This window comes from Leptinotarsa decemlineata, unplaced genomic scaffold, assembly GCF_025532065.1.
Source record: "Leptinotarsa decemlineata unplaced genomic scaffold, Ldec_3_MD MMD2_tig00004307_RagTag_RagTag, whole genome shotgun sequence".
NCBI classification, from domain to species: Eukaryota; Metazoa; Arthropoda; class Insecta; order Coleoptera; family Chrysomelidae; genus Leptinotarsa; species Leptinotarsa decemlineata.
In genome coordinates, this window is record NW_027412606.1 from 14,397,404 (window position 1) to 14,416,198 (window position 18,795).

At 33.1% G+C, this 18,795-nt stretch overlaps 1 protein-coding gene across 1 annotated transcript in view; it reads left to right on the plus strand.

Annotated features, from left to right (window-relative positions):
* Nucleotides 1-2,072: 2,072 nt before the first annotated feature.
* The window catches only part of LOC111511771 (uncharacterized), a 67,449-nt gene continuing 50,726 nt past the window's right edge, over nucleotides 2,073-18,795 (plus strand). The window contains exon 1 of the mRNA XM_023167796.2: nucleotides 2,073-2,408. Coding sequence (XP_023023564.2) covers nucleotides 2,182-2,408 — 227 coding nt within the window. The 5' untranslated portion in view covers nucleotides 2,073-2,181. The remainder of the gene's footprint in view (nucleotides 2,409-18,795) is intronic.

Here is an 18,795-nt window from a genome sequence, read left to right on the forward strand (position 1 = left end):
ATAAGGCAGCAGCCGCGCGTGTTATTAAAGAAAATCCTTTTTTCAAATGAAAAAATACATGTAAAGCGAGTTCGAATTATATCAAAGAGGTTACGTATAGCGCCATCTGCCCGCGAATAGATCAAGCAATAATGTTGATAATTCTGTCAAATACATATCCCGAACTTGAGAGTTAAAAACAAACTGAAAACAAACAAACATACATACAAACATACAGGTGAAGCTAATAAAAGCGTGTTAAAAAAATAAGTATACCTTTTATAAATATTTATATGAAAAAATAGAATAATTTTCGAAATATTTGTCCATTCGAACAGTGTTCATTTAAAAAATCAAATATTGTCCTCTATCACTATAGTACATATTAGAAAAAAATAAGCAAGTTATGAATATTTCAAGGAAAAATTTTCTGATTGATTCGGCCGTTACTTGATGAAGATCAATAGTTATTTCATAAACTACACCTCATGGTTTGATCTCCACAAGTTTGTGGAGATCAAATCGTGAGGTGTAGTTTATGAAATTAAAGGAAAAAAATGCAGAATATTGAGGTTAGGATATTATTGGTCAAATACCTCGACAACCTGATTTTACTATTCATTATTTTTGAAATGATGTTCAAGCATTTCCAGCACCGCTTTCTGAATTAAGTAAGTACCTCCAAGTACTCCAAGTATTAGATAAACTTCAAAGGATATCAAATAATTTCTAAACATTTCACCGCCATTGACAAGACAGATTATGTCCATCCTAATTTTCCCCTATATGGAATAATAAAATGCATGCCAAATTATCACACTTAATATTTCTATGAAATGGTCATAGAAAAAAAAAGTTCAATTCTTTCAACATAATTTTCTGAAGTTCAAGACAAAGTCAGGATTGCATAAAATATTATTTTAGTCTCCAGTGAAACAATACTATATTATTTATTTCATATTGCTATAGAAAAAATCTGAAACTTTGAAAAACCTGTGCCAGCAATATTGCAAATTTATCATCTTATAAAGAATAAAAAATAAAATTTTCTATGTTTTTTAACCACTTGCATTTGTAACTAAAGTCACTGTAGTTTCGTCCTATAAGGACATTTTCAGACGAATGCAATAAACGAATACAATAAATGTCCTTATTGGACGAAACTGCACTGGGAAATAAAACGTTCCTTACCACTTGTATCTACAGATACAAGTGGTAAGGAAAGTTTTATTTTCCATTTTTCATGATGATTTCCTACCACGTAGTAACGACTACGTTATGTTAAGAACTCGAAATTAGAAAATATTTCTTGTCATTACGAGTCGAAAGTAATTATCTTCATAAAATATTTTGAATGATATTGGATACATGATAAATGTTTTTTCAACGGTTTATTTTTAAAAGTGAGTCTTACCTTCTATTTTTCAGTACTAGGTATAAGAAAACCAACATGAACATGAAAATGCATTTGTTCTATACTCGCATTTCGATCAAAATTCAATTTTGTTATTACTCAGGAAAAAGTGTAATTAGTCAATAACTTTTATTAATGAATTTTGCCTACTGAATATGATATAATTGATAACAAATATATACCTACCAACACCTACTTTTCTTTGGATGCTTGGGAAATCTGATTTTTTTGCCACCGCTTTTTTTGAAAACTTTTGAGTTCACTTCGAAAGACGGTACTGAGTGGAAAACTCAAAACAGATTAGGAAATATTTTTACTTCTGATCCTTGAAGACTTAGGTATCTATAGGTAGGTACATTATGAATTTATTTTTTCCACCAGTTTTTCTGAACCTGAAGTATGAAGCCTATGGAACAAATTACACAAAATCGTCAATTTTTCTAAGCAACTCTTCGATTGTAGAAAACTTCAAAACTGAAAATAGAATAATCAGATCTCTGCGGAATCACGCCAATCATAAGTCAAAGGCGGACTCAACTCACATACCTTCGTCTCTATTGGTCCGATCTCTCTTACACGACTTAACAATTCGATTAGCGCTCTCGTTCCTTTGCCACCACGCTGACGGAGACAGGAAACATCTTGAGTCGAAACCAACATCCTCCCGCGTAATATATGAAACAGCATCAGAGCTTTTCAAAGCACTCTTTGATTTGTACCGTAGTAGAGCGTGATATCATTGTTCTTGGCGGATCCATTCATAGACTTCAGTTGTTTTTTATTTGAGAATGATGTCCATTTCGATTTCGAGTTCAGCGTCCGTGTCGATCTCGGCTTCGACGGCGGCCAGCGTCGCGGCGAGTGCCGCCACCGTTTTGCAGGAGCAGCAGGCGTCGGCGACGAAGAAAAGTGTCGGTGATGCGACAGGCGAAGATTTAGATAAAAGTGAGATCAATGATGCCGTGACCAAAGTGTTGCAGGGGTACGATTGGACCCTGGTGCCCATTGCTTCAAAGTGAGTTTTTTTCAACAGTATATTTTTGTATTATTGCGAAAAGTACCTTCTATCGAAATCATCAGATAGTGTTCTGTTGAAGTCATTCTATATATGTGTTACCATTTTTCTTCAATATCTTAATATTTTATTTGACGAGCTATTTTCTGACTGACCGAAAATATCGAAAAGTTTATATAGTGTCATCCGCAAAGTATGCATCATATGGGGAACTTATTCATTAAGGGTTTTTCGACAAAAAGTTATTCCTGATGGAAGTTTGTGCATCTCCTAAAACAACAAGAAACCAACAAAATACAGGGAAACAGTACAACAGTAAAGTACTCTTATTTTGAAAAATCTCGATAAAGTTTATTTAGAAAAGTTGTTCAGCATTAAAAAATACATCTAGATTTGAAGTCATGGTCATCTAAGTGAAGTTTCATTTTTTACCCATTTTTTGAAAATGGGGATTACGAAAAAAAAATTTGCTTAAACGATAAATAGACAGCATCCTGTATAAGATGGTTCATATTGAAAACCTGCATATTACAAATCACACAACTATGGTGTTAACCACGGTCAATTTTTTTGAAGAGTAAAATAATTTTCAAAGTTTTTGGTGCAACAAGAATTTAATATTCAATATTATTAAATCACAAAACATCAAAATATCATAGGTATTTTGGAACAAACTCATTGACTTTCTGATTTGGAGAATTATTTTACCCATTCAAAAAAAAGGATGAAAAAGTGAAACTTAGATGCCCATGACTTCAAATCTAGATGTATTTTTTAATGCTGAATAACTTTTCTAAATAACATTTTTCGAAATTTTTCAAAATAAGAGTACTTCATTCTTGTCTCAGAATCAAATATTTGAAGGCTTCTAGTAGGTATATTACGTGTACCAATTTTATTGTATTTTGTTAGTGCATGTTTCGTTTTAAGAGATGTACAAACTTTTATCAGGAATAACATTTTGTCGAAAAACCCTTTATAAGTGTATGTTTCCCATTTTTGGGAAAGAAAGTTTTTGGCTTTCTACTACTCCATCTTGATACACAAAAAAAGATGAGGAAATCTTCCAAAGAAATTAAGTAATCAATTTGAAAATAAGTGACTCTATACATGGATGTGTAGACCATACAAAGAAGTAACTTTCAGACACAAACTGAAAGAAAGTCTTCCTAAAACAGCTACTTTCATATAAACATCGAATTACACGGAAAAAAATCTTTCTAAACACATACTTCTATATATGAACACTGAATTATACAGAAGATACTCTTCTCTACTCAGTTTGTATTTCAAACATTCGTTGTGGAATAACAATCAGGTATCATTCACATGAGTTCTACTTTAAATGAATGGTAACAAATTGCACTTACATGGAACACTGTCATCCTCACTGGTATACATCGATGTTTCGCCTTAAGACACTTGCCCTTAGGCTCTTCAGTACCAAATTGGATAACATTATAGAAAATACACACAATTCATTCATGAATTACGATTTTGAATGTCACGGAATAAGCTTGATCTGCTTATGTCATCGATGACATCGTAATGACATTCATTCACCTATTTGATTTAATCCCAGCCAAGAGGAATCTTATTTGAATTGAAGGGGTTATATTTTTAGAAGTGATTAATTTTTGGGAAAGAAAATTTTTGGCTTTCTACTAGGTACTCCATCTTGATACAAAAAAAGGATGTTCGAGATCTACACATCCATGTATAGAGTTACTTATTTTCAAATCGATTACTTCCTTTCTTTGGAAGATTCCCTCATTTTTTTTTTTGTATCAAGATGGAGTAGTAGAAAGCCAAAAACTTTCTCAAAAATTAATCACTCCTAAAAATATAACCTCTTCAATTCAAATGTTTCCCATATGGTGTATACTATGGGGATGACACTGTATACCATTTTTATTACCCTATTTTTCCATTTAGTTTTCGCATTATCTCAAAAACATTATCGTATATGGAAAGTTTCTAGAAATTCTTCAAAAAAAGTAATACAACAAAATTTTATATTTTTTTTTTAAGGATTTAGTATAGGTCAGGAAATATTTGAAAAATATAAAAATATTGTTTCATCAACCTTTTTTGGGTTTCTTTACTTTCCACAATCGGTAAAAGAAAATAAAAATTGTTATAGAGAACTTCATATGGGTGCAGAAAGGGTAAACTTTTCAGTTCACCCTAGTAGTTACTGGGTAAAGAAAAATGTTCTATTTATCAGTAAGTACCTTAATTATCATATTTGATAATTTTGCCTATTAAAAAATGAGATAAATAATTATACAGATACTCATCTTAAAGATTCCGAGGCAAAATGTGACTCCGCATTCAGATTTGGAACAAACTTGCAGTTTTTCTTTGGTTCGATTCATTTTGAAAACGTCTCCAATGACTTTTCTTCAGAATAAAAATATTTTCTTTGGATATTCCGAAAAATAGATAGTTTTAAAGAGAAGGGTGAATATGTTTTACACAATTCTTGAAAATAAACGATTTTTTTCAAAATTAGCAGCGTACCAGCTTCCGCTGGTAAGCATAGGAACCGCGCGAACCCCGCTAACGCGCGGTTCCTATGCTTACAACCATCATATTTGAAGAGTGTTCTTGAATGCCATGTGAATATTATTAAAGGAGTTTTTTTCTCGAAATCATCCATGGTCCTGTACCTTGCACTTTCAACTTTTCCTTTACTACTTCACTGATTACTTTCCGAAAAAAAAAACAATTTCTCATGTGGAAACATTTTTTATGTTTTCTATTCGATTTTCATAGTTTATTCCCATTTAGAAGATCTTTGGTGCTACGTAGATTAAATGTTCAAACAACAACAAAAATGTATTTATATCTCTATGTCACAATGAAAAATAATCACAAATAACAATTCTACTTAAAATTAATATATGTACAATAAGTATACGATCTAGTTTTCTTTGTTCTGAAAATGGTGAATATTTTTCAATTTCCTTTTACTCACATTATGAGAAACAAGATTGCCATGAAAACCTTGTTATGACATTTGCTTATTGATTCGTTTTTTTGGCAAACATATTGAATATATGCGTCAAATTTTTCACTAACTTCTGATGAATACTAGACGGTACTTTTATCAGTCGGACTCGTACCAGTCCAACTGGTACCTGCTACAGGTACGTGTAGTGAAACGCATCTTGAATATTGTTATTAATTTTCATCAAGTAACAAGTCAGTGTATTCATAGTAAGATAATTATAAACTAGTAGATTTTGTATGTTACAATATTAATTTTATGAAATATGTCGATTGTCACGAATTCTCAGCTTATGCTCAATGCACTTTGTAAGGTTCTTGAAGATGAGTGTATTTATGTATTTTTGTCAAGGCGGAACTGGAAAGATATAATTATTAGAATTCCACAAGCCGAAGAATGAAATGGGAGAGTATCCAGAAACTAGTATAAAAAAAGATTGATCAAAATCTAAATGTTAGTCACGAAGTTATTTGGAGGATCTTAATGAATAATCATTTTGATCCTCACCATGTTCAAAGAGTATGCAAGCACTGCTTCCCAGTGACTCTTTCCGATGCAAATTATCTTTAATCAGTATCTTTAGAGAATAACCCACAGTTTGGAAGACAACTTTTTCCGAAATTCACAGGATATTGTAGAAATCCATCATCAACAACAGTTTTCTGTTAGTGTCTGGGACAATATTATCGGACCCTTCACCTGGTAAACAAGACGATCAACCGTGACACCAGTTTCAATGAAAAGAATTTTGTTTTGCTTGAAAATATTTCAGTTTGAATACTGTATTGAAGAGAGATACATACATATGAGAAAATAAATATTTCGAAATGAAATGTCGCCCAGACATTTATGAAAGATTCCTCACACAGGTTAGTCCTGCAGATATTTCTCGTTCATCCAACAGCATGACCAGCAGAATGTATCTCTCCTTGATACAGTCCTCTAATGTATTTTGATTTCACGTTAACAATCTTTTTGTTAGACGAAAAAATCTGTTTAAAATCTGTTTAAACATGGTTCTGTTGCTGGAGGAACGAGAAATATCTACGGGATTAACCTCTGTGAGGTATCTTGCATGAATGCATGTTGTATGTCATATGTTCAATGTCCAGCGTGGTATTCGCCGGAGAAGTAACTGTTTGGTAGGCATTTGCCAGAACCTACGGAATATTTGAGGTGGATATTTCGCAAAATATGTATTCTGCTATATTCCACTAATTTTGAGAAATCAAATATGGCTAATGTATGATACGATGGTGTAATAAATAGCCCAGTAATTCTTATCGACTGGGAATATTTAGATCTGGTTGTCTCTAACAGGTGGATAGGTCGGGCAGTTCCACAGTCTAAACTGATATTATGAAGAGACAAAATTCGTTTGTTAATTTTTTTGTAACGTATTAACTCAGAAACTGTTTAACCTTTCAAAATTATTTCACCAAAATTATCAGCAAGTGAAATGAGATGTATTTTATTTCGAAACTCCTAACAGTGTGATATGTTAATCAAATTATTAAAAAATTGCCAATGACGTCAATCATTTGGCGTGTGCGCCGAAAATAATTATTAGTTTTCTCATAATCTATTGAAAATTTTCAGTAATTGTCACATATTTGTATAAAAAAATCATTAGTTAAAACCAGGGTCCAAAAATAAATCATTCGCGATCCAATCCTAAATCCCACCAATGATTCTGATAGGCTGAACTATGAATGCTTTGTTCAGCTCTTTTTTTTTTTTAACAAGCATGAGTATAAGTAAGCATGGATAAATATCTTCCTTCACAAAAACGTATTTTATGGGATCGACGGAAGACTCAAGCTACGAAAATCAGTGAAAAATGAGGCTCCTAGCGGGGCTCTGTTGCAAAAACAAGCTCTGATATCGACCACCAAACGAAATTTCTCTTCGGTCTCTATCTGCAGCTTTTATATACAGGGTATCAATTTGAAAACTTCTCACCCTTAATATCTTATTTCCAGTAAATATATCCTTCCAGTTAACGATATGAGGAATGTAAAAAACAGGTGAATTTCATCGTCAAGGGGGACACTTTCAAGGACTATTAGTAGCCCTCATGGTTCAACTCTCTAGGAGGGGTAGATGTTACCTCTAAAATTTTAAAAGGGAAGGGGGGTCAAGTGACACATCTTTTTGATTGGCGTTCAATTCTGCTTCCAATGGAACCCTGACCTATTATTTTTTGATGAGCATTTTCCGAAAAACCTACACATGTAATTTGAATTTGCCTGTTCTGAAATGCATTATTGTATTGACTCTTTTCAATACAAATGCTTAGAAGAGTAGGTGACATTGTTCCAACCCTTTAATGACAGGAATAAAAGTATTACGCGTGGAATTTTTCATTTGTTAGTTATTATTGTTCTTTTACAAAATAAAATTTAAAATGCGAGACATTTCAAACATAAAATCCATTTCCGCTTATCTTATAAACTGTTCGAAATGCCGTCCACTTTGCTCTAAACAGTAATAAAGTCTGTTTTCGAAATCCCCTCTAACATTACGAAAAATCTCAATATAAATTGACTGGCATGCTCCTGTAATTCGTCCTTTAAGTTCTTCAATGGTTGTATTTTATAAACAACGGATCCAAGATGCCCCCACTGAAGAAACCTGAGAGTGTTAAATCCGGTGATCTGTAAGGCCATTTAACTGTAACGGATCCTCCTGCAAAAGTTCTTTACCATCTGCATCCATTTTAGTTTCTAACTCGTGAGTTATAAAGGATCGATAGTCTTTTCAAGACTGTCAGTCAAGTTTTCTTCCAGAAATAATGGACCAATAATGTCATTTTCAAGAATACCAGCCGTGGGTGTTGTGTATGCCCTTCCCAATAAGTATGAGGGTTTTCGTCACTCCAGTAGCGCCAATTTTGTCTAAATTTTGCGATTCTTTAAAAATCAACACTCATTGCTGAAACAGATGTTTAACAGAAGATTAGGGATGATATTGACTTGATGAGACATAATTTCACAAAACTCTATTTTTCTATCATAATCATCCTTGTGGAGCTCTTGAGAAATCTGCATTTTATAAGAATGAAATTTATGCATTTTCAATGCTTTTCTTACAGTCTCGCGTGACATTTCCGTCTGTTCTGATACTGATCGTAAGGAGATCGTGGCTCTGCAGCAAATGTTCTCAAAACTTCAATTTGAGCTGCTTTATTTAGTAATCTGGAACTATTTCTTTTTTATTTGTAACTGAAACAGTTTCGTAAAACTTGTTCAAGCACATATCGGTGACTTACATTACAATTTGGTACAATGGTATGCACAATACTACCACATTGTTAATTTGCGAAGCAATTTTTTTTCTGAAAACAGAAACTTTTTAGAGCAGTGTTTTTTACATTGACTCTTCAATGCAACAAAATCACTTTCCATCCATTCCGTGATAATCTTTTCACGATATGAATAATTCTACTCGTCATGAATGTAATATTGTGAGATTGTGATATTGTTCATAGGTCAGTTGAAAAGTAACGAGCAAAATTCTCTTTATAACTGAAGAAATAAATACGCGTGAAATTTCATGAATTGAAAGAATTTCAAAAAAGCGTTTTTCTCAAGGAATTGAACAAGATTATAACTAAAAGTATCTTATTGATGAGGTTTATTCAAGAAATAACTGAATGAGGTTTTCTCGACTTCATAGAAAGATCAAGTTTTCGTTTAGAAACTGAATTGAAACAAGTACCTATCCCATTTTGTATTTTTTATCGTTACCCTTTGGATTTGATATTCGATAATCTTACGAATAATAATTTCTTATCAGGTCTATCAAGCTGAGGATTCAAATATGTAAATCGATGGCGAGCACGAGCCGTCAGTTTTTAGTTTCTTGTAATAAATATAAACATACTTCTTAAGACTTTGAATTTGCTATCTATAACTTGTCATTGGTGCATTAATCCACTTTCAGATTAACATCGTGTTTCGAACTTTCCTTAGATTTCGTGCACAATGGAACCGGGTTCTCACGGTTATTAAACATAGACGATTGCGCATTACAGAAATGACTCGGTAAAAAGTAGATATAGTAATGTCATATCTATCATTTTTCCGAAGTTTCCAAATGTAACTCCTTGGTCGGCTCACTGTGCAACGCAATATTCAATTTCACACAGATCTATATTTATAACAATTGTATCTCGAAACCGTGTTTAGATTGCACTTGCCACAATAAATATTTGGTTGTGTTTAGTATTCTGTTTATTTATTTTCTGCATAAATTCAAACAAACGACTATCTTCAGTGTAATAACCTAAACAAGAAACATGAGATATTGCAGGTAGATTCCCAAACGCGGCAATAATAGCCGGAGAGGAAATGAGGTGTTTGAATTTCACACACGATATTAAGTATTTGGTTAGTTCTCCTGCGGCAAGTTCCTTCCTAATCGGCTGAGACAAGGGCGAAATTACAAGAGATTTCGATCTAAAGTATAAAAAAAAATTCAAAAACTACTTCTACATCTTACTTGTAGTGAGAAAATATAAGGAAAATAAAAAAACTATGAAGGTGTTCATATACTTTCATTTATTCATCAGCTATATTATATTTGGGTATGTGAATATTCTTCAAAAGAGAAAAATTCAAGTAACCTCGTAGAAAATAATCTAAAAATCTTCTGGTCTTTCAATAAAAACGGAATATTTTTATTACTTCGAATTGTTACTACTTCGTATTTCATGAGGTGATATAACACATACTATAACTATGTTGTTAGTCAATCCGAAATCGAGAGACTGGAGGGGAATTTGCGGGTATTTACTTTTTCTACACAGACGGGTTAGGTTAGGTTAAAGTTTACATGTTGTTTCATAAAATATAGTTTATTGATAAAATTACTGTCAAATAGATTTGTTTGGTTTCAATACAAATTCTACTGCTAGGAATACATTCCAATTATCTATTTCTCTAGCAATAAATGTGATCTATGTGTGATCATGTCTTGATAGGTAGAATTGGTTTCTTACCTACAACGAATCTAATAAACACTTTGCGTCTCAAGAGACACTATTTTTGTTCAAGAGTTCATTCCATAAACTGATGACGAACATACCGATGACAATATACCATTTAAGGCAAATTTTTCAAGAATATAATTGATTCAGTTGAGGTCTCCGTTGTGTATACCCTTTGTCCTCTCAATGGACAACGTCCAATGAGTAGCCCTGTGATTATTCTGATCCAATCTCTGCTCTGATGAAGCAGTTTTTCAAGTCTCTTCTCAGAAGGCCCCTTTATAAAGATGTCCAATGTGTTTCCGGAAATATTTTCCTAGTTCAAGACTTCAACCGCGAAGTTCTTGTCGAACGTGCTGAATTGGCCTCCTCTATTGTATCACTAGAAAATTGTATGTTTGTAGCAAGACATTTAAAAGATCGGATGTAATGAATTTCTGACAACACAAACTCTTCAAAGTATATCATATAAAAACTACAGTAAGAAAAAATATCTAATCAATATCTGGAGAAAAAATATCAATTACAAAAACTCAGACACCATTATCAAATGTACGTTATGAAGGTATGTTCTATCTATTCACTGATAAAGTAGAAAAAGTTTCTCAGAAGATTATTTTTTCACATTTTTTTAAAATTTGGATTGACTGAGAGCTTTATATTCTGCTATGATATCTATAATTGGAGTGCGTAATGATTCATAAAACTCTCTTTTGGATTCTGAAAATATTCGTAACCCCTATAAAATTTTCCCAGGGAAACTGGTGAAGGAGTGGAATTGAGAAAAGTAGGTTGTGTGTAGGTTGTGACGTGAAATGAAAATGAACATAATTTACTTCTCAAAATAGGTGTGACAGCTCCAAGTTAAGCTATTGTCCAAAGTTATACCCAATAAACATTCTGGACATCTTCATTTACAGTAGGCGCAAAAAATGCAAATTTTTTATTCTACCTGTATTTAATTCAAAATTATTTTCGTGATCCTGTGTTCTGCTTGACTATTTACTTCATAAGTTATCCTTGACAGATCAGCGCTGTCTTTGCCTGACAGGAGAATCGTGGTATCGTCAGCAAAAAAAAATTGATTTGTAGAGCTGCATTGAGTTAAAAACATCATTTATATATAATGAATATTAATGGATTCAATACTAAACCTTCGGGCACCCCATGTTTAACAAGCTTATATTTAGATGTTGAATTATCAAAGTTCACTGTTTGGCAACGATTAAATAAATACGCCTTGATGAGAGACACGCCTCTGAATCTGAACTATACCTTCTCCATTTATATACCATGTATATATAGTAATATATATAGTAATATATATTGCGAAGTAATGAAATGATCACATTCACCAAGTCATTATAGATTGCCAAAATATCTTTTCGTCATCAGCTCTGAAGCTTTTGTTAGAAAATAATTGAATGAACTCTATCCAAATCTTCAGTGGAATGACCACTGATTATTTCCTCATTAACCAAGGAAATTTAGTTGAATAACTACTGTAGTTGTTGGAGACATCTTAAAGAGCTGGTGAACGTCAACAATAGGTTTTATCATTCTCTGGAAAAGAACGGCCTTTTCAAACAAATGTTGTGAAAACATATTTCAAAGTGATCAACTCTTGATTTAAAAAAATAAAGAAATATTTTCAATTGATATTCTTCCTTGTCTTTGTATCTGCCACTTGCTAGGAAAGACTGTTTTTCATTATCTCTAAAACTATAACCGCACTGAGAACTGTACCCAATTTAAATGACAAAAAGTTGTCGAATGTGACAAGCTTTAAAATGAAGAATTATTCAACTGGGATATGCATTTTGTCCGGTTGGAGAGTTGGTGTTTGACAGAATGGTTCCAACTCGAAATAACTTCATTTGCAAAAACTTTTCTATTACTCATTGAATTATTGACGGGAGAAAATTATTTTCATATTAAATGAATTGTACTACTACTATCAGAAAGTTACATGGTGACATGCAGAAAGTGACATATTCCTGGCTAACATTTGAAAAAAATGTTCAAAACTTTTGAAGTATATTTCTGTATTTCAAAATATTATTGCCTGTTAGTTGGCTATTTCATGCAAAAAATATTTCTTTTTTCTTTGAACCGTAATGAACAGAAATGAAATATTAACTAGTTAATGGCACTCGGGAGCCTTCTACTCAAATGGAATAAACCTCCAATTATAATATCGTAGGAAAGAATGAATGTCATATGATATATACCATTGTTTAATTTTCTATTGATCATCCTGTAAAATGAAGTCTGTAATCGACACAGTTGTAGTAATTAAATAGAACTGTTCGTTAGTCTGTTACAAATCTTTTCTTATTCACTTGAACATAAAAGGTCCCGTCGGTAACGACTAATTAACAGCGCTACCTTAATTAACACACTTAAAATTTTTTGTTAGCTGCGGGACTTTCAAACACTTTTAATTTTAGAAGATTGCGTACGCAAACGAAAACTTCACCACTTTGTTCTAGTTGAAACCCAAAGAAGGTGTTAAACAAAATATTTTCATTAGGTAACTTGTCCAAGAAATAGTTGAGTAATGTGAGCGTTTCATCATGAAAAAATTGAATTTCTCTCTTTACAAACATAAGAATTTTTAGAAATGTCTCTAGTGAGTATTTTTGAAATCTCTCACACTGGAGGAAGATATTTTCATACGCAACTATTTTCCATGATACTTGTTTAGTCAGTCAATTCTGCATTACCCATTCTGAAAAAATAAGTAATTACACATCAAATTTTGAAAGTTTCACCTCTTCCAACGTTCTACACAGTTGGATCTGGTAAATGCCTGCTAGAAACAATTACTTTCCTGGCTGATACCACGAAAGGCTTTGAATTGTATTCGACAGACATTATGCAAGTTACCTCACACAGGATAGCCTTGTAGATGCTTCTCGTTCATCCTGCAGATGTGTTGAGGAAATTTATATTCCAAAATAAAATTACGAAACACCTCTAGCAGTGTTACCACAGTGAAGGTTCTTGGAATCGCGCGTTGAAAGGTAAAACCTCGGCAATCTTCAGTTCGCAGAAGTTTCGACTTCTCAGAGTTGTCTTCCGTAGGGGGCGATAGCTAGTTAACGAAAAAACAAATTTTTAATGCCTGCCAGAAAACAACAACTTTTCGGCTTTCTCAGTTGATTTTTTTCCATCCAGCAGCAGGATCAGGCTGAAATCAGTCGAGCAGATAACCTACAGACTGATAATACCCTGAAATTGGTCTGTGAGTCCGTTAGTTCTGAATCTTTCATATCTAAAATAATCAGTTAGTGCAAAATGCATAATTTCCAGCCACCGCGCACGCCGTCATCTGGAAAAAACTAAAAAATTGGCACTCTCTTCAGCCTTTCAGTTATTACTTCTTTCGGGTAAATTTTAGCTATAGAAAAAGGTTCTCTACTCAATGTTGTAGAGAATAAAATTTTCTACAGTTTGTGTTCCTGAAATGTTTTCCAGGAATGAAAGATATGCAGTTAAAATAAATCGCATTTCCGGAAATTTGTCAAAGTACTAACTTTAGGATTTCAGTTATAGCCTATTTTATGAAAACAACTACTGGAATAATACTTGTAGGAAATCAACCTGCTAACATAACATCTATCTTTTCACCAACCTGATACAGGAAGAGATTAATAGTAAACATTGCTATTTTTTGCTATTATGACGGTAATTTGAAAATCACTACCAGTTTGGCTTGAATTTGAAGTGAATAACAATCCTATTCGAATTTCTCATACTTGTTACAGAACTATTAATGCAGAAGATATATTTTCGAAATGTTTTTATTTGAACAAAGTAAGAACAAGAGTTGAAAGAAGTCATGCAAAAAATATGTAGTCATTGAGATAAGAACTGAAAGGAAACAAATTTGTATTCACTTGACATGTTTCGTATGAGGTGAGTTGATGAATTCGGCGTTTTAATTTTCGTCAAATAGCAACTCTGAATCTAGATCTTCATTATCGAAGATGATCTCATTTCTGTAATCAAATTCTTGGTCAGCACATAATTTGCAAAGGGCAAAAAATTGAGGTCCGACTTTTTATAGACACACGCCACCATGCATCCAGTTATGCATCTGCACGAGATAGCAATGAGAGAATTTTGGAGAGCAGCGTCTTTAATCATTTTGATGGTACCCCAGCCCTCAGACTTCAAGTTTTCTCACACAATCCCCATCGATTCCATAATCTGGTGGAATGTCCTTGGGAAGTTAATGCTGAGTCAGCGACTGAAGGCACTTTAGTCAGATTGAGCTTGGTGTTACTGGTTTTGAATTTTCAGTAACTGAGGGAGCAAAAACGACTGTTGTCTACTGCCACCATACAGGATCTTTCTATCCTGCTTCTGAAATTCCTTGGGGAGTAGCAGCTGGGTCCCCAAACTTTTCCCTCTGCTCCAGCAATGATGGAATTTTCTGTATTCAGGCTTTCCAAACCCAAAACGTTTGAAGTGATGTCGCAGGGCGATAATGTGTGCAGAAGTGAACAAGATACAGCCCTTATAATTGTACTTGTAGGAGAGATAGAAGAAGATAGATATACACAAATTCAAGAAAAATTGTGAAGTAGTGATTTCGCAGCGTCATGATAGCAAGAGAATAATATTCCCTTTTTTATTATTTTTTTGTTAGAAAGTATATGCGTTTTGAATATTGCTTCCCTAAAAAGTCTATAATTGAAGTGAAGCCTGCCAAAGTTAACAGTTTGCCAAATTCCAGCATGGTGCGATTTTTAATTTTTTTGAATGTGAATATCTACACACAATGGTCCTAGAAAAAATTTCAGGAATGAATTGTGAAATATTAGCTCTTCTCTAGCTGAAATACCAAAAAATAGGATACAAATGAAAGTACAGAGAAAGTGCCGATTTTTTTACGGATTTTTCCAAATGGCGATAGATGCGAATGGGAGGAATTGTGCATTGTGCATCGTGTATTCACTAACCATCAGATAAAAGATCTGATAAATCAGATAAAAGTTGACTCTACCGGACCTTTTACAAACGAACAATACTTCTGAAATTTTTTGATGAAATTTGTGTATCTTTCTATATCTCCGAATTACTGACGTTCATGGATAAGCAATAATTTCTGTCTCTATCATCGTCGTGCTGTGTTGGCATGTTTTTAGCCACTATGTGACCAAACAAAGAGTCTTTTCAAAAGCTGACGTTTGTTGGTACACTTCTTTCTCGCGTGCTCACTTTTTGCCGACAATGAAAACCATATTTTTCAGCATTTTATCGTCCGATTGTTCAGATGTGTATTTTATTACTCGCGCGTGTGGGTAGAGTGTAAACAAATGAGTTTGATGAGTTCCACGGGTGACAATTGGTTCCAAAGATGTCATTAATGTTCCTAGTCGTTTTGTCCTTATCTTTTAGAGTATCATAGCGTTATTACAAATTTGTTGCCTAATTTTATAGGAAATTGGAAATTTTAAAATTTCGTTACCCATCAGAGTATTTTGAATACAACTGAAGGAAACGAAAAAAAAAATTGACGTGATTTAGGAAGAAACGAGTGCTTCTCAAAATGAATGGTGAAAATATATATGATGCAACACATAGCAGAAAGAGGACATGATTGTAAATATGGGTATAAACATTGTATTCCTAGGACATTATATGAGAAGTTTTCAGCAGGGTTCCCAAATTGTGATGATAAGAATAAGGGACGTGTTTACGGTGCTCAAGTCTATTGAAGACCGGGGGTACAAATGACATAGTGGCCTACTTAACATATATTTCTTTGGTTTTGAAGGTTTTATAAAATATTATTTTTGTGAAAGATGAAATATTTATTTGAAATTTATATCAATCAACGTAGTTTCTTAAATTATTAATTTAGATCAATAGCTTCTTCTTCTTTCGAAAAAAATCTTCCTTACAGATTAATTCCATTGCAAATTAATCATCGTGTATTTCTTCAGAAAAATGTATTTACTGCTTGAAGTTACTGCACTGACTATTTTTTTCATATTTGGCAGCTCGGGACTCTTTTGAAATAGTATTCCCACGCTCATTTTCTTTTCCGCTACAAGGATGTTGATGCAGTGTACTGGCAAAATTCGTCGTATAAATCGTCTAGATATACCCTATCATCAAGCTCCAACTATTCGACGATAGAGGTCAAGTCATTGAATTGAAGATTTTGATTTAAGACCATTGTTCTTAAAATAAATAGGGGATTGGCATTAGTGAAATCAAACCATTTCTTCAATTATTTCACTGCTGTTTCCAAAAACATCTTGAATTCACCGCGAAAACTTTTTTTTTGTTTTCATCGAATTTCTACGGAAGCGCAGAAGAGCCACATTATTTGTTTCTTGAAAATTACGACTTTGAATCTCGAAATTTCCACTTTTATCTCGAAATTTCGACTTTAATCTCAAAATTTCTACTTTTATCTCGAAATTTCGACTTTAATTCCGTAATTTCGAAATTACGACTTTAAACTCGAAATTTCGACTTTAAACTCGAAATTACGAGATTAAAGTCGAAATTTCGAGATAAAATAACAAAGTCGTAATTTTCAAGAAACAATAACAATATATAGCCCTTCTGCGCTCCGTAAATTGCTTTATTCATTTAAAAGCAACAATCTTTTAAGACACTTGACTGATAAAGTAAGACATCAAGTCAGGACAGGTCTTAATTAGACAATCAATAGCAGGAACCAGGCTAAGCCATCGTGTAGGAATGTGCTTCAACACTTCTTTAAATTCTAAGTAAAAAAATTCAAAAAATACTTGAGTTCAGACCTTCTAACAGATGACCGTGAAAAATGAGAATATATTTTCAATACGATACTTTCTACAAAGTCCAAAGTGTCAAGAGCTTTACGAAATGCTTTGTTAACCACATGAGCTAAACAACCACATTTTAAAACGTTTTTGTTTTGCTCTTGGAGAAGGTATGCAGATCGTATTTTACCGATATTGGCATTATTATTGTCAGCTGAAAATGCTGACACTGATGATTAGCCTGGACAGCAGAGCAGACGCCAGACCATGCGCCATTACACCCTAAAGGCTGTACACACTACACGCTGGTGCGGTGTGGCGTGGACAGACAGACGATTCATCAAATATTTGGTGTTTAAAATTAGTTTCATCAAATAAATTTGTCCCTTCAAATAAATTTGTCCGTTTGCCGTCTCTTATCAAAGTTTACCGGAACGCGGGACAAAAGTATAAATTAAGGGACTGTCCCTCAAAATCCGGAACATTTAGCAACCCTGGTTTTCAGAATGAATAATGCCCTAGGTTAGTTCATTTTGAATTGTTCCTTCTCTATTAATGGCTGTAGTGTTTTTTAATTAGACTGAAGATAAGGATTTTTCAGTAAATTAGAGAATAGTAAAAAATGTTCAATCCAAATGCACAAATTTGAAGTGAGTTTTCATAAACTTTCAAGACTACACTTATACTTTGGTGATTATCTAATTGCTAGGGCGTGAAGCCACGGGAAGAGCATTTAGATTGTGTTTCATATGAATGATGGTTGGATTTAAGGAATTATGAAAATCATGTACTGAAAAAATGTTAGTTACATAAAATAAAAGGCCATTATTTCAAAAAATTGTTGACGATAATTTATACAAAAAAACTGACTTACAAAGCAGTACGTATTTGGTTTATTAAATTTCTTATAAACCAAAAAAATTATCAAAAATGAAACAATGTGATTATTAGCATCATGAATTTTGGACACGTAATATTCAATATGAGTACATTTCAGTGAGCTCAAGGAGTGTATAATATTTCAACTGTAGTAAAAGTTCCAAGGGCATCATTCAGTTCTGCCTTTATTTTGGTGTCCCACCAGAAGAAGTGAGAATCGTACCTAAAGTATCATGTATAATTATGTATATCGTAGCACCTAATATACAAAAAATACATCCCTTAGCCTTAAATTTCCTTCCTATCATTTCTTATTGTATAAAGAACATCTTACTTCATTCTTCACAAAGAAATACTCCTTCAATTTCTAAATTTCATAAATTTGTGCTAATTTGACTTCCATGACTCAACATCACTATTTACAATCCTGCAAGAACTTTAGTTAGCATCAATTGAAAAACAGTTTGAGTAAATTGATTTTCAGAGTCTATAGTGTACTAATACACTTAGCTTCAATTTCTGGTTTATTCTACATTACTTGACAGCCTCAACACGAAATTCACACCTATCGGTTGGCGTTTTTGAAGTGGTTCAGTTTGTTTGGTAAATAAAACGAATGAGGCATTTGAAAAGATGTCAAAGTTTTAACTTTCTGCAATCGACTGTTGACATTTTTATATTCATCGTTTTGCAGTTCATTCACAAAAATCTTGAATATTAGTACATGCTAGTATG